At 42.7% G+C, this 15,823-nt stretch overlaps 1 protein-coding gene across 2 annotated transcripts in view; it reads right to left on the bottom strand.

The window, feature by feature from the left end:
- Window positions 1-15,823, bottom strand: part of LOC123754901 (trehalase) — a 306,276-nt gene that overhangs the window by 31,100 nt on the left and 259,353 nt on the right. For both annotated transcript variants that reach the window (XM_069332919.1, XM_069332918.1), the window contains exon 9: window positions 8,009-8,240. In XM_069332919.1, coding sequence (XP_069189020.1) covers window positions 8,009-8,240 — 232 coding nt within the window. The remainder of the gene's footprint in view (window positions 1-8,008; window positions 8,241-15,823) is intronic.

Here is a 15,823-nt window from a genome sequence, read left to right as displayed (position 1 = left end):
TTCAGGGTAAATCAAAACACATCTCTAAAATATTATTGAGAAAATATTAACTTGCTGATTGATACATGAAATATTTTGCAATACAAAGGAATGAATCAATTTTTTCCCACCCATCTGTGCTTGATCAGACCGTGTTCACACATCATCCATGCAGCAGCCAACAACTGGCTTAATCGTCGGTGTGGCACTAAATTGGAATGCAATTACACAATGAACTTTATTTAATTTTAGTTATACAGTATAAAATATATCCTACCTGAATGTTACTTGAAAAATTACCCGACCCGACTTAACTTCGGAAATAACGGAGCTCCGGAAATAACGACTAGGGCTCAGCCCCATATAGGCCATTAAATTGAGTGGATACTGTAGTCAAAATATTGGAAAAAATAATTAAAACTAAATGGGTAGAACACCTGGAGAGAAATGATATAATATCAGACAGACAGTATGGTTTTCGATCTGGAAGATCCTGTGTATCGAATTTACTCAGTTTCTATGATCAAGCAACAGAGATATTACAGGAAAGAGATGGTTGGGTTGACTGTATCTATCTGGACCTAAAAAAGGCTTTTGACAGAGTTCCACATAAGAGGTTGTTCTGGAAACTGGAAAATATTGGAGGAGTGACAGGTACGCTTCTAACATGGATGAAAAATTTTCTGACTGATAGAAAAATGAGGGCTGTGATCAGAGGCAATGTATCGGACTGGAGAAATGTCACAAGTGGAGTACCACAGGGTTCAGTTCTTGCACCAGTGATGTTTATTGTCTATATAAATGATCTAGCAGTTGGTATACAGAATTATATGAACATGTTTGCTGATGATGCTAAGATAATAGGAAGGATAAGAAACTTAGATGATTGTCATGCCCTTCAAGAAGACCTGGACAAAATAGGTACAAGGAGCGCCACTTGGCAAATGGAATTTAATGTTAATAAATGCCATGTTATGGAATGTGGAATAGGAGAACATAGACCCACACAACCTATATATTATGTGAGAAATCTTTAAAGAATTCTGATAAAGAAAGAGAGCTAGGGGTGGTTCTAGATAGAAAACTATCACCTGAGGACCACATAAAGAATATTGTGCGAGGAGCCTATGCCACGCTTTCTAACTTCAGAATTGCTTTTAAATACATGGATGGCGATATACTAAAGAAATTGTTCACGACTTTTGTTAGGCCAAAGCTAGAATATGCAGCAGTTGTGTGGTGCCCATATCTTAAGAAGCACATCAACAAACTGGAAAAGGTGCAAAGACATGCTACTAAGTGGCTCCCAGAACTGAAGGGCAAGAGCTACGAGGAGAGGTTAGAGGCATTAAATATGCCAAAACTAGAAGACAGAAGAAAAAGAGGTGATATGATCACTACATACAAAATAGTAACAGGAATTGATAAAATCGATAGGGAAGATTTCCTGAGACCTGGAACTTTAAGAACAAGAGGTCATAGATATAAACTAGCTAAACACAGATGCCGAAGAAATATAAGAAAATTCACTTTCGCAAACAGAGTGGTAGACGGTTGGAACAAGTTAGGGGAGAAGGTGGTGGAGGCCAACACCGTCAGTAGTTTCAAAGCGTTATATGACAAAGAGTGCTGGGAAGACGGGACACCACGAGCGTAGCTCTCATCCTGTAACTACACTTAGGTAATTACAGGCTGAGTACTGCTAACCGGCGCCCACAACTACCAAACAACCTTCTAAGAACTGAACCCCCGGAATGTGTACAATCACAGGGACCTAGCAGGGGGAACCACTGGAAGAAGGAAGAGTACTCAGTACACTGGGGGGGGGGGCAAGAACCAAGGCAGACTCCCCCACCAGGCGAAAAACAAAAAGAAAAAGAAAACCCTGCAAGAGGACAGCGTACCCAGGCGGAACAGAGCCGGCCGCTATGACAGGTGAAAACTAGCTGCGCAGTACCCTGTGCCCTGCCAGAGTAAACTGTCCCCTACCCCAAGGCGAACAAGGGAGACAGAACACCCGAGCACACAAGGGGCGGTTGAAAACCAAGCAGTAAACGGCCTAGCAGGGGCAGAACCCAAGGAACATGTGGAAGGCAACCCCAAGCCCCAAGGGCAGTACTTACAGGGCACCTAGGGAAGGAAACCCTAGGCGCATGCAGCCCGAGTACTGAAGAAACACTCCCGGCTCACACACTACCTAGAAGACAGACACCACACTCTAGGTACAGTGCTGAAACAACCACCAGAGCCAGAGCACACGACCTCAGCCGTTAGCATCAGCCTCAGAACTGGGAGTAGACAGCCGGCGTGGTGGGTCTGGGGCTGAACTGCGCGGACAGTGGCGCAGCGACGTGTGACGTCATGATTGCTCGTTTATTATAGGGAAGTTCTATCCACTTGTTTGGCTTGTGGTAGCAATTTTCACCAGAATAGAGGTTTGTTTTGGGATGCTTACTTTTCTGGGTGCCTAACCTGGTCAATGGCAGACATAGAATGCTTCCAACCACACGGGGGTTTCTATAGACCATTGCTCCCCTTGCCTCCTCTGAGGGGGCCAGGTTCTGGCTCGTGGTCCCCAGTAAGCCAATAGAACTCCAAACACATGACTGATGCCAAAGTCTGACATTAGCATATTAGCCTAGTAAGCTCCGGAGAGCTGAAGGGGCTCCCCCCAGAAAGAGTGACAGATAAGAGGCACCGAACTACAGGCCAGTGTCTTTAACTTGTATACCATGCAAGAAGATGGAGAAGATCGTGAGAAAAATCCTAGTAACACATCTGGAGAGAAGGGACTTCGTGACAACCCATCAACATGGGTTCAAGGAGGGTAAATCTTGCCTTACAGGATTAATAGAATTCTATGATCAGGTGACAAAGATGAAGCAAGAAAGAGAAGGATAGGCAGACTGCATTTTCTTGGACTGTCAGAAAGCCTTTGACACAGTACCCCATAAGAGTCTGATGCATAAGCTGGAGAAACAGGCAGGAATAATTGGTAGAGTGCTCCAGTGGATAAGGGAGTACCTAAGCAATAGGAAGCAGAGAGTTATAGTGAGGGGGTGAGACGTCAGATCGGCATGAAGTCACCAGTGGAGTCCCACAGGGCTCTGAACTCGGAGCTATCCTGTTTCTGATATACATAAATGATCTACCAAAGGGTATAGACTCATTCCTCTCAATGTTTGCTGACGTCACCAAAATTATGAGAAGCGTTAAGACAGAGGAGGACAGCTTGAAGCTTCAAGAAAACTGGACAAGCTGCAGGAATGGTAAATGGTTGTTAGAGTTTAACCCAAGCAAATGTAATGTAATAAAGATAGGTGTAGAGAGCAGGAGACCAGATACAAGGTATCATTTGGGAGATGAAATACATCAAGAGTCAGAGAGAGAGAAAGACCTGGTGATTGATATCATGCCAGACCTGTCCCATGAAGATATATCAAGAGAATAACATCAACGGCATATGCCAGGTTGGCTAACATAAGAACGGCCTTTAGAAACTTGTGTAAGGAATCTTACAGAACTTTGTATACCACATATGTCAGACCCATTCTGGAGTATGCGGCTCCAGCATGGAGTACATATCTAATCAAGCATAAAACTAAACTGCAAAAGGTTCAAAGGTTTGCCACCAGACTAGTTACTGAACTGAGGGGTATGAGCTATGAGGAGAGACTACGGGAATTAAACCTCATGTCACTGGGAGACAGAAGAGTTAGAGGGGACATGATCACCACATGCAAAATTCTCAGAGGAATTGATAGGGGTAGATAAAGACAGACTATTTAACCCTTAAACTGCGCATGGCGTATATATATGCCATAAGGTGCCAGGCCCGATTCAAATGGCCCGCGGCTACACGGGGTTCACATTAGCTTCCTCAGGGCTCTTGTAAACAGACGCCATTTTTTTTTAAATCGTGGGCAATATTCTCAGGTGTGAGAGGCACAGTACTGTTGGAGCAACCAAGGCTGGCGCACGCAGCATGAGCGAACAGCATTGCTGTTCAGCGATGTTCGGCGATGTTTTCAGCATCGCCGAAAAATGTCAAAATAAATATATAATTGCTATTATTTAGCGATGACAATATTACAGATGACCCCTGACTGTGATATAAATAACCAGGTTGCGATAATAGCAGGATTGTTGTAATAATTAGCGCTGTGGGACGAGTGATGCTGAGAGACGGAGGGAGATAGCATCGTTTACTGACTGTGTGGCCACCTGTTATTGTCTACATTCACCATACCAGCTCAGTGGTTCTCTATGGTGAACACAAATGTAGATACTTATATATAATGTGTGTATTAGTGTAATAACAGCAAAAGGATTATGCTGGGAAGAGACATTTGGGTGACGGAGGTGACGTCGTCTGCATGATTTGCCTAGCTGTTTAGAGGGTGGCCACTATGCTCTTTGGGCACTCTACAAACTTAGGTGTACAGTTACGGTGCATACAACATGTAGATACTTATATATAATATGTGTATATAGGGTAATAACACTGCAAACAGTATTGTTGGGGGAGAAAGTTTAGTGCGTGTGACCTTGAATGAGTGAGGGTGCCGCCAGCTGACTGTGTGTATAGCGACTACTCTTAGTGCCTGAACTAACTATATCAGCTTAGCTGTACAGTTGTGGTGAACAAAATAAACACATACTTATATATAACGTCTGTATATAGTGTAATAACACCACAAACGGTATTGTTGGGGAAGAAAGTTTAGTGCATGTGACCCTGAATGAGTGAGGGAGCCGCCAGCTGACTGTGTATGTAGCGACGACTCTTAGTGCCTGAACTTTTTTTTTTTTTTTTTTTTTTTTTTGAGATATATACAAGAGTTGTTACATTCTTGTACAGCCACTAGTATGCGTAGCGTTTCGGGCAGGTCCCTGGAATATGATCCCCCGCCGCGAAGAATCGTTTTTTCATCCAAGTACATATTTTACTGTTGCGTTAAACAGAGGTTACAGTTAAGGAATTGCGCCCAGTAAATCCTCCCCGGCCAGGATACGAACCCATGACATAGCGCTCGCGGAACGCCAGGCGAGTGTCTTACCACTACACCACGGAGACTGTTAACTAACTACATCAGCTTAGTTGTACAGTTGTGAACAAAACATGTTGATTCCAAAGAGATACATATCAGCCTGGATAGCTCCAGGGAGCCGAAGGGGCTACCCCCCAGAAAGGACTGAATTCCTGGAATTTGATCCTTTATGAGAACCATGAGAGGAAAGATTCATTCCTTTTCCTGGCAGGATCAATATGGAGATCGATGGTTTATTTTTAAAGCTATTCCAGATGGTCTGATATACCTAGGACTTTTTTTTTTTAATTTTGAAAAGTAGAAGAATACTCTATGTTAAGGTGAGTGATTTGCAGATATAAAACCAGTGTTGAAAGTAATGAAGAGCCTCTTTCTGGATGCACCCCAGAAACTTCCTTTAGCTATCTTGCTGAGATGGCTCCCAACTACCAAGTCACATCAGCTGCGATGGTGGTGACTCACATCAGCTGGGGTGGTGCTGTGCCCCGACTGCAATTAAGGCCCTCATGGTGGATGCCTTTCTCCTGTCTGACTATGATGGGGGGTTTCTTTACCTCTTTCCCCCCCCACTCCAGCTGTTACTCCAGAAACAGGCATGTCATACAGGGGAGAGTGGTTTTTCAGGCTTCTTGGTGGCTGACCCCAGCCTTAGTTTCAGGCATTGCTTGCTCTGTGTCCAAACCGGGTATTTTTTCTTGATTCCGCCTATTTTAGAAGGTTTGGCAAGTGACATACCATGCTGGTTATGTCACTTATGAGCGGAAGTGTTAGTCGCATGAAGAGAAAGGGAAAGCCCCAGATCCCCCACGCTGGCAAACCACACCCCTAATTCTGGGGGAGGATGTCAAAACTCCCAAAAACTGCCGACTGGAAGGAGGGAGGGAGTGTTGCCAGAGATCCTCCGGGTCTCACCTAGAAAATACCATTTGATTACATTCAACTCTAGTTTTCTGGGGGAAGCCCCTGCAGCTTCCCAGAGCTACTTAACCAAAGACAAAACAAGGGGGACTTACCTGGGAGGCGGTCACCACTCGCTCCTCAACTCGAAATCAAAAGAACTGGCTGCAACCGCCAACTCAATGCGACACATGCCCGACTAGGGCCTGGAACACTGACTAGGTAGCGAGCAACCAGGATCCTGTTCGACCTCCAAAAAACCCCAGTGCCTGTATGTGAGCCCAAGACATGTTACCAAAGATGGCAGCCAATGCAGCAAACTTATGAACATCATGGGCATGAGGATAGACAGCAGGCTGACTGGACCAAATAATCCTGACCTTGGAGACCTGAACCCTGGAACTGAGAAGATGGAAAACCGAGTCAACCCAACGCGTGTCCTCGGCCATCGAGGTCATGGCGCGCAGGTAACGGCGAGGAGCCGCAATTGGACACAACACATGATGCATCCCCAACCGAACCAACCAAGCATCAACAACCCAAGGACCCCTCCGGAAAGTAGCAGTCTCATTTTTCGCTAGAAAAGAACGAGGAGACGGCTGCAAACAAACAAACCTACCACCAGGACCAAAAGACCAAAAACCCCTGCTCCAGAGGAAAGCATGAAGCTCCCCAACCCAACTCCCAGGGGCCAATTTCAACAGAAAAAGAACCTTTGCAAAACAATCCGGAACCAAAAGGGCCACAACAAACCAAGGAGAAGAGAGAAAAGAGAGCACCCAGTCCAATGACCAGGATGTTTCAGGCGGCGCATGAGCACGCCAGAGGTAAAACAACACACAAGACAGCTTGCGGAACAGAGAAGCAGTAACATCCACCCCGAACGCAAGCTGAAGCGGCACCGCCAGCGCCACACGATACAAGGAGACAGTATTTGGCATAAGATGATGGTGCTGAAAGAACCATGAAAGGAAAGACACGACAACCCAATCCAAAACAGAAAAAATCTACGGAGAGATAAGAAATAAAAAAAAAGACCGCCAGGAAACTTCATACTGCCATTGAGATGAAGCAAACAGGTGGGTCAACATCAACGAAGTCCCCCACTCACCATACAAGTGGTGACAGACTCGCTTCAGATAGACCAGAAGCGAAGACTTGAGGAGAAGATCGAACCAGCTACATAATGGCTGGCCTGATCTGCTGAAAAGGGCGGAGCCGCAGGAAGACCCCTGGGTTTGGACACCGACCAAGCAGCGCCTGCAACCAAGGCTGAGCCATTCAATTAATTGCTGAACCCCTCGTGATGTGTACACACATGGGAACCTAGCAAAGGACCACCAAGAATACAGAATAATAAGGGTCTACAACACCACGAGGCAGATCCTCCATCAGGCAGAAAACAAAAAGAAAAGAAAAACCCCTAGGAACTTGCAGCCCGAGAAAGGTGAAATTACTCCTGGCTCGCGCACCACCATAGGAAAAGGCACAGCGCTGAGCAAAGTCTACAGCCAGTCACATGACTGCCAGGTCTCACATCAGCCACAGAACTGAGGGTGCGGATAGCCAGCGTGAGGGTCTGAGGCTATCCCTTTCCCTTCACGGGGAGGGGGAAGCTGCGCAGACAGCGGTGCGGTGACGGTTGTGACGTCATGCTTGTTTGCTCGTTTTTCATTTGGGGGAGTTCTGTCCAACAGTTTGGCTTTCAGTAGCAATATTTTAACCAGATAGGGTTAGTTTTGGGGTGCCTACCTTTCTAGGTGCCTGACTCGGTCGATAGCAGACACAGAATGCTTCTAACCACACGGGGGTTTCTATAGGCTATTGCTCCTCGTGCCTTTCTGAGGGGGCCAGGTTCTGGCTCGTGGTCCCTGGTAGGCTTAGAACATCATGCACATTGATGCCAAAGTCTAATTTATCCATATCAGCCTGGATAGCTCCAGGGAGGCGCAGGGGGGGCTCCCCCCCAGAAATGTCATCATTCAATTACGATCAGTGAAATGATGTATTGATATTTTAAATACAGAATGATATTGGGTTAAAAAAAAAAATTCTTTATCTTTACAAACTACCATGCTTACCTTCTCTTTCCTTCTGCTTTTGTATCATAATCATACCAAGTTCCATCAGTTTTATCCCAAAATATTTTAGCCATAGTTTCATTCTTCTGAGCAGCCACATCTTCATATTGTTTCTTCATGGTATAGTTACCCAGTTTACCATAAAACTGACTGAGCGTCTGAGCATTCATGCACAAGAGACTGTTAAGATCCACAGGAACAATGGATGTCACATTTAAATCTTTCAATGTGCCTGAAACATAAGGTCTGCATTATTAAAAGCATCGAGTAGAACGTAGCTCATAATGATCATTATTAAAACTTCCCCATTTCTCACTTTCACAGGGTTGGGAAGCACAGTTAATTGATAACTGTGAAAGCCTTCCTTGTTGGAAGCCTTCCAAATGATGCTCTAGGTAACTAATTTGAGATTCTTGCCATTTCACAAAAAACAACTTGAAACTTAGGTGTAACTCAGCACTTGAGCCAATTTTCCTTGCATCAGTATTTTAAAGCTAGGTGGATTAACAATAAAACAGCATTGAATGTAATAAAACACTAATTTCTGGGTGAGCCCTGGTGGCTCCCTAAAGGTAGTCTCGGAAAGTGTGTTATACTACACACCATACTACTAAGTTGAATCAGTTACAGAGTTCTATTGGCCTACTGTGGGCCACGAGTCAGAATCTGGCCCCCCCATCGAGGTGCAGGGAGCAGTTATGATAACATATTTATTAATGTGTGCCACCAGTGTGGAAGGCACCCAGAAAGTTAGCTAAACAAAAGTATTCCAGATCCTAAAATGTCAAATAGAGCAGTTCTGGGACATCCTACTGGGCGCAAAATCTACAATAGATTGATGCAACTCAGAAAACTTAACATGCAAAGCAGTCACTGCCTGATAAACCTTAACCTTGTTAAAAGGGTCAGAAGGAGAGCAACATGAGAGGAGCTAGCTCCTATGTGGTTCAGGTCGAAGGTGTCACCGACTAACAGGCAACATGGAGGAGGCAGAAGGAATGAATGTCACCACGTAGCACTAACAATGTCCAACCCTCACAAGAAGCAAAAGTGGGTTCGGTGGATGTTCATAGGACCACTAAACCTGCAAGGGATTTCCAGGCAAAGCAGGAAAATTGACCCAACAGGACACCTAGGCACTAGGACACTACAACAGTATTCAAATATATCAGTATTGGTATGAGATACAAGTAAATCAGTACACTCAAACACACAGGGTGGAAAAAGACAAACTCTTTAGCGTGGGTGGAACACGAACAAGGGGACACAGGTGGAAACTTAGTACCCAGATGAGCCACAGAGACGTTAGAAAGAACTTTTTCAGTGTCAGGGTAGTTAACAAATGGAATGCATTAAGTAGTGTTGTGGTGGAGGCAGACTCCATACACAGTTTCAAATGTAGATATGATAGAGCCCAATAGGCTCAGGAATCTGTACACCAGTTGATTGACAGTTGAGAGGCGAGACCAAAGAGCCAGAGCTCAACCCCTTCAAACACAACTAGGTGAGTACAACTAGGTGAGTACATTGCTGACATGGATGAAAATTTTTCTAGCTGACAGACAGATGAGGGCAGTAATCGGAGACAATGTAAATGACTGGAGGAGTGGTACTAGTGGAGTACCATAGGGTTTAGTTCTTACCCAATAATGTTCATCATCTAGTTAAACAATCTACCAGAAAGAAAACAGAATTATATGAACATGTTTGCAGATGATGCTAAGATACTGGGGAAGATAGAAGATGCAGACGATTGTAATGCCCTTCAAATCGATCTAAATAAAATAAGTGTTTGGAGCGTCAAGTGGCAAATGAAATTCAGTGTGAATAAATGCCATGTTATGGAATGTGGACTCAGAGAAAATAGACCACACACAACTTACAAAATATGTGGAAAGGAATTACAGATCTCTAATAAAGAATGAGACTTAGAGGTGGTTTTGGATAGTAAGTTGATGCCAGAGGAACACATAAGTGAGAAGAGTGATAGCATCCCTTTCCATCATCAGACTTCCTTTTAATTATATGGATGATGAAATACTAAAGAAACTGTTCATGACTTTTGTGAAACCAAAATTGGAATATGCAGCGGTTGTATGTTGCCCAAATCTCAAGAAACTGGAAAAGGTGTGCTACAAAATGGCTTCCAGAACTGAGAAACATGAGTTACAAGGAGAGACTAGAGGTGTTAAAACAGGACAAAACTAGAAGATAGAAGAAAAAGAGGTATGACCACATACAAAATATTAACAGGAATCGACCAAATTCAAATCCAAATAACAAACTCTGCTTTCAGACAACACACAGCTCCCCTGTTTAAATCCCTAAACATGCTAAACATAAATTCACTCCATACATTCTCTTGTGCTAATTACATTTATAAAACCCTTTTTTTAATTGCAAACCTTGTTCTGAAACTCTTCCTGGACAAATGTAATAGAACACATAATCACCACACAATACATAAATATCTTTTTGATATCCCCAGAATCAAACTAAATCTGTGTAAACACTATGCAAATAAAGGGTCCTAGTCTATGGAACTCACTTCCTAATGAACAGAAAAGCTGTCCAACTTTTGCCTTATTCAAAAATAAAATAAAAAAGTACCTAATTTCATCTTCATAGTCTTCTACCTAGAACCTTATCTTCACACTGTTTCTAGTGCTACCTAATCCCCCATTCTTTGTACCTAAGCCATATTCTTCACCATTGTGATCTTGGATCATCTGTTATCATGGTTGTTGTAATAAGTGCATATTCTACTGCATTACTCCTTGTAATGATCCTCATATTGTGCTTCAGTGATCCAATGTATAACGCTGAGATGTTTTCCTAATTGTACTTAGGATTCCTTGTTCATTATTGTGTATTGTTATTATTGTGTATTGTTCTGATCTGCTTTTGTGTCAAAAATTCTTGCAATATACCTATAAAAAAAATTGAAAATTTTACTGTAATTATCCTACTTAAAATCATCTGTACTTGTAAAGTAAAGTTGTAAAGTACCTGTTAAACACTTTTTATTAATTTTACTCTTATTTCTCTAAAACTTTCTGTTAGTTTAAGAACTTGCTCTAAAGCTATCTTGAGGTTATCTTGAGTTGATTTCGGGGCTTTAGTGTCCCCGCGGCCCGGTCCTTGACCAGGCCTCCACCCCCAGGAAGCAGCCCGTGACAGCTGACTAACACCCAGGTACCTATTTACTGTTAGGTAACAGGGTGAAAGAAACTTTGCCCATTTGTTTCTGCCTCGTGCGGGAATCGAACCCGCGCCACAGAATTACGAGTCCTGCGCGCTATCCACCAGGCTACAAGGCCCCTTAAGTTAGTTTAAGGACTTGCCCAAAATGCTATGCGTGCTAGTGGCTTTACAAGATTGTAATTTCAACTTAAACTTTTTGTTCGCTCTTAACCCCCAATGTACTTTCTTGTATATATATAAATAAATAAATAAATAAATAATAAAATTGAAAAAGAGGAATTCCTGAAACCAGCAACTTCAAGAACAAGAGGACACAGATTCAGGCTAAGGAAACAAAGGTGCCAAAAAAAATTAGAAAGTTTTCTTTTGCAAACAGAGTGGAAGACAGTTGGAATAAGCTAAGTGAGAAGAAGCTGTAGGCCAAAAGCATCGTCAGAAATTTCAAAGCATTATACGACAAAGACTACTGGGAAGACGGGACACCACGGGCATAGCTCTCATCCTGTAACTATACTTAAGTAATTACATATGGCTACAAAGGCTGACCTTGCTGTGCAGAAGTGCATCATGTGAGTAACCTGTGTGCCCCATCAGCCAATATTAATGGCACTACTGACCTGAGAAAAGACAGTAATCTCAAGACCCCTGACAGCCCTGGGTGAGAGGCCACCACAAGTGGAGTGAAAGATACTCCTTATGAACTTCCTAGTGCTGCCCTTGCACTGCCAGGAAGATAACCTTGGCAATGCAAGGGAAGTACTATAGGGAGTGCACCAGGAAGGTAACCACGGTTACATGCAGCTCCAACCACTCTAAACTCCTGGCTCACACCACACATAAAGCACATAGAGGTGTCTAGAGACGAAGTGGAAAAAATGCTCAAGGAGCTAAGTAAGAACAAAGCAGTTGGTCCAGATGGAGTTTCACCATGGGTTCTGAGAGAATGTGCACCTGAGCTCAGCATTCCACTTCAACTGATTTTTCAGGCATCCCTGTTTACAGGAGTTGTAGCTGATGTGTGAAAAAAGGCTAACATAGTTCCAATCTACAAATGTGGAATAAGGGAAGACCCCCTTAATTATAGACCTGTATCACTGACAAGTGTAATAGTCATAATATTGGAAAAAAAAATTAAAACTAAATGGGTAGAACACCTGGAGAAAAACGATATAATATCAGACAGACAGTAGGGTTTTCGATCTGGAAGATTCTGTGTAACGAACTTACTTAGTTTTTATGATTGAGCCACAGAGATTTTATAGGAAAGAGATGGTTGGATTGACTACATCTAACTGGACCTAAAAAAGGCTTTCGACACAGTTCTCCATAAGAGGTTGTTCTGGAAACTGGAACATACTGAAGGGGTGACGGGTAAGCTTCTAACATGGATGAAAAATTACCTAACCAACAGAAAAATGAGGGCCGTGATCAGAGGCAAGATATCGGATTGGAGGAATGTCACGAGTGGAGTACCACAGGGTTCAGTTCTTGCACCGGTAATGTTCCTTGTCTACATAAACGATCTACCAGTGGGAATACAGAATTATATGAACATGTTTGCTGATGATGCTAAGATAATAGGGAAAATAAGAAACCTAGATGATTGTCATGCCCTTCAAGAAGACCTGGACAAAATAAGTATATGGAGCAACACTTGGCAAATGGAATTTAATGTGAATAAATGCCATGTTATGGAATGTGGAATTGGAGAACATAGACCCTACACAACCTATAAATTATGTGAGAAATCTTTAAAGAATTCTGGCATAGAAAGGGATCTAGGGGTGGTTCTAGATAGAAAACTGTCACCTAACAACCACATTAAAAACATTGTGTGAGGAGCCTATGCTACACTTTCTAACTTCAGAATTACTTTTAAATATATGGATGGCGAACTACTAAAGAAATTGTTTACGACTTTTGTTAGACCAAAGCTGGAATATGCAGCGGTTGTATGGTGCCCATATCTTAACACTTTCGCGCTTTAGATTAGAGATAACTCGTCACTGTTTTTTCTTACGATTCCGCATAACAGACTACTTTTCTCGTCCATCGAAAAAATATTTCTATAAATTCCATTTTTTAACCGAAATGGATGGGGATACTCTCAGATTGGCCTTAGCCTTATGACTCAGCCTTATTGGCGTGGAACAGCGAGGAATGGCCAACAACAACAAGCATACCACATGTTCCCGACATAGATGCCAGCGCAGCTCCTCCTGCTGACGAGGCAGTTTCAACACCCGGGCCATCTGGTGCGAGGCGTCCTCTGTTCACCTCAACACCTCAAGCCCACTCATCAACCACAAATTCTGAAATGGACATTGAGGATATAGAACCACTTGATGTTTCTGATTTCATAGAAGATTCTACTACAAGTTTGGTGGTTCCTGTAGAAGGCAATATTCCTCCAGTGCATCCAAGAAATACAAGAATTATAGATTCAGAACAACGTCTCAACTACAAGTTGACGCATGAACTCGTGTACTTGGCTAAAAAAAGAAGATGCCTGTTTGTTTCAAGTCTGGCAAAAGGAGGGACGTGATATATGGATGTAAAACTTGTGATGTGGCACTGTGCGCTGCGCCTTGCTACACAAGGTACCACCGAAGAAAGATATTTTGGGTGGAGAAAAAATAACCACCGGCAACAGCTTCACTCCACCTAAGAAACATCAGATGAGCAACTTCAGGATCAGAAGCCTGAAGATGGTGGAGTGAAGAAAAAATGCTCAACTGTTGATCTTCAATCAACATAGACAGGGTAAGTACACCTATTTGGAATTTTTTATCATCTATAAGAAGTTATATTATATACGTTTTGTAGAGAATTTATTTGCGAATTGTTTGGTACCAAAATGAATATTATATCACATAAACTTCTATGAGTAAAAAAAAAAAAAACACAAAGTATGTTTGGGGGTGTGGCGGGTGTGGCTCTGGGTGTGGCGGCTGTGTGGTAGTGGGTTCCCTTTAGCCGTTGATATATCCAACACGTGGGAAATATTTGTATGTGTTATGTATATGTCTGTGTAGGGAATTTTACTGCGATCACTGTCATACAAATTATAAAATGTTTCAACAAGTATAAACATGACAAACATCAAGAACGAAAACAATGCGTTCGTTTCTGCCGCGAACGCATACTGAGCGACGTGGTTCTATATTTGGCGCTTCTCTTACACATGCTTTGTACAAATGTTATACATTTCATCTTATAGAAAATTTTATTGCGAACACATTGGTATAAAAAAGAAATACGTACATAGAAAAGTAGGGTCAGGAAACGTATAAATGTATAAACTTTCCAAGCATGATTTCCCCCCTGTGTTTTCGCCAGTGCGCTCGCGGCTAACTACTCTCCACTTCACACACTCTTGCAAGTGGGCAATTACCTATATTAAACATTCATATGCATATGTCCGTGTAGAGAATTTTATTGCGATTCCAATGATACCAAAATTAGCGATGTAGGACAACTGTAGGCTTTGCAACCATTAAGAGAGTGGAAACATTTTGTTGCTGTTTGGCGCTCTCGGCGAGTGATCTGCATAGTTTTTTATTTGGTGTTGATACTCCTTATGCTTGGGCGGCATTTTATAGGTATGCTCTTATAGACAATTTCATTGCGAACACAGTGATACCAAATTTAAATACGTGCGCCTTCAATTATTGTCAGGACAGTCAAAAGAGTGAACACTTTTTCGGTCTTACCGCGTAGGCGCGCGAAGTGCCGAAAGCATCTGGGGTATTGATTTTTTTTGAGCGCCGAGAGCGCGAAAGTGTTAAGAAGCACGTCAACAAACTGGAAAAGGTGCAACGACATGCCACTAAGTGGCTCCCAGAACTGAATGACAAGAGCTACGAGGAGAGGTTAGAGATATTAAAAATGCAAAAACTAGAAGATAGAAGAAAAAGAGGCAATATGATCACTATGTTCAAAATAGTAACATGAATCAATAAAATTGATAGGGAAGAATTCCTGAGACCCGGAACTTCAAGAACAAGAGGTCATAGATTTTAACTAACGAAACAAAGCTGCCGGAGAAATATAAGAAAATTCACTTTTGTAAACAGAGTGGTAGATGGTTGGAACAAGTTAGGTGAGAAGGTGGTGGAGGCCAAAACCGTCAGTAATTTCAAAGCATTATATGACAGAGTGCTAGGGAGATGGGACACCACGAGCGTTGCTCTCATCCTGTAACTACACTTAGGTAATTACACAAAAGTGTATAGGAAGAGCCACAAAACTCACCACCAAAAAATAAATCACCAGCTGAAAGCAAAACACCGGAGCTAGAGTTACAGAGAGGCAACCTGGCACACATTACCATTAGAGCAGAACCAAGAATGGAGCAGCTGGTTGACCACAGGTTGCCTCCTTCCTCCTTAAATGACTGGGTAAGGTAGGGAGAATGAATTGCACTAGTTTCATGAAATTTCAACTGTTGGTTTACATGGTTTACGGGGTTCTTTAGCTGGTTCTTGAGGTGCGGTCTCATCTGAGGTCAGCAGTGGTTTGTGATATGTTTTGCTGACTTTCTGAGTGCTTTTCTTAGTGGAGGCATAAATGAATAACATTAAATAAATGCCACCACTCCCTGTGCCTCTG

The sequence above is a fragment of the Procambarus clarkii genome, chromosome 28 (assembly GCF_040958095.1).
Source record: "Procambarus clarkii isolate CNS0578487 chromosome 28, FALCON_Pclarkii_2.0, whole genome shotgun sequence".
Lineage (NCBI taxonomy): Eukaryota > Metazoa > Arthropoda > Malacostraca > Decapoda > Cambaridae > Procambarus > Procambarus clarkii.
This window is presented reverse-complemented; position numbering and strand designations above follow the sequence as displayed.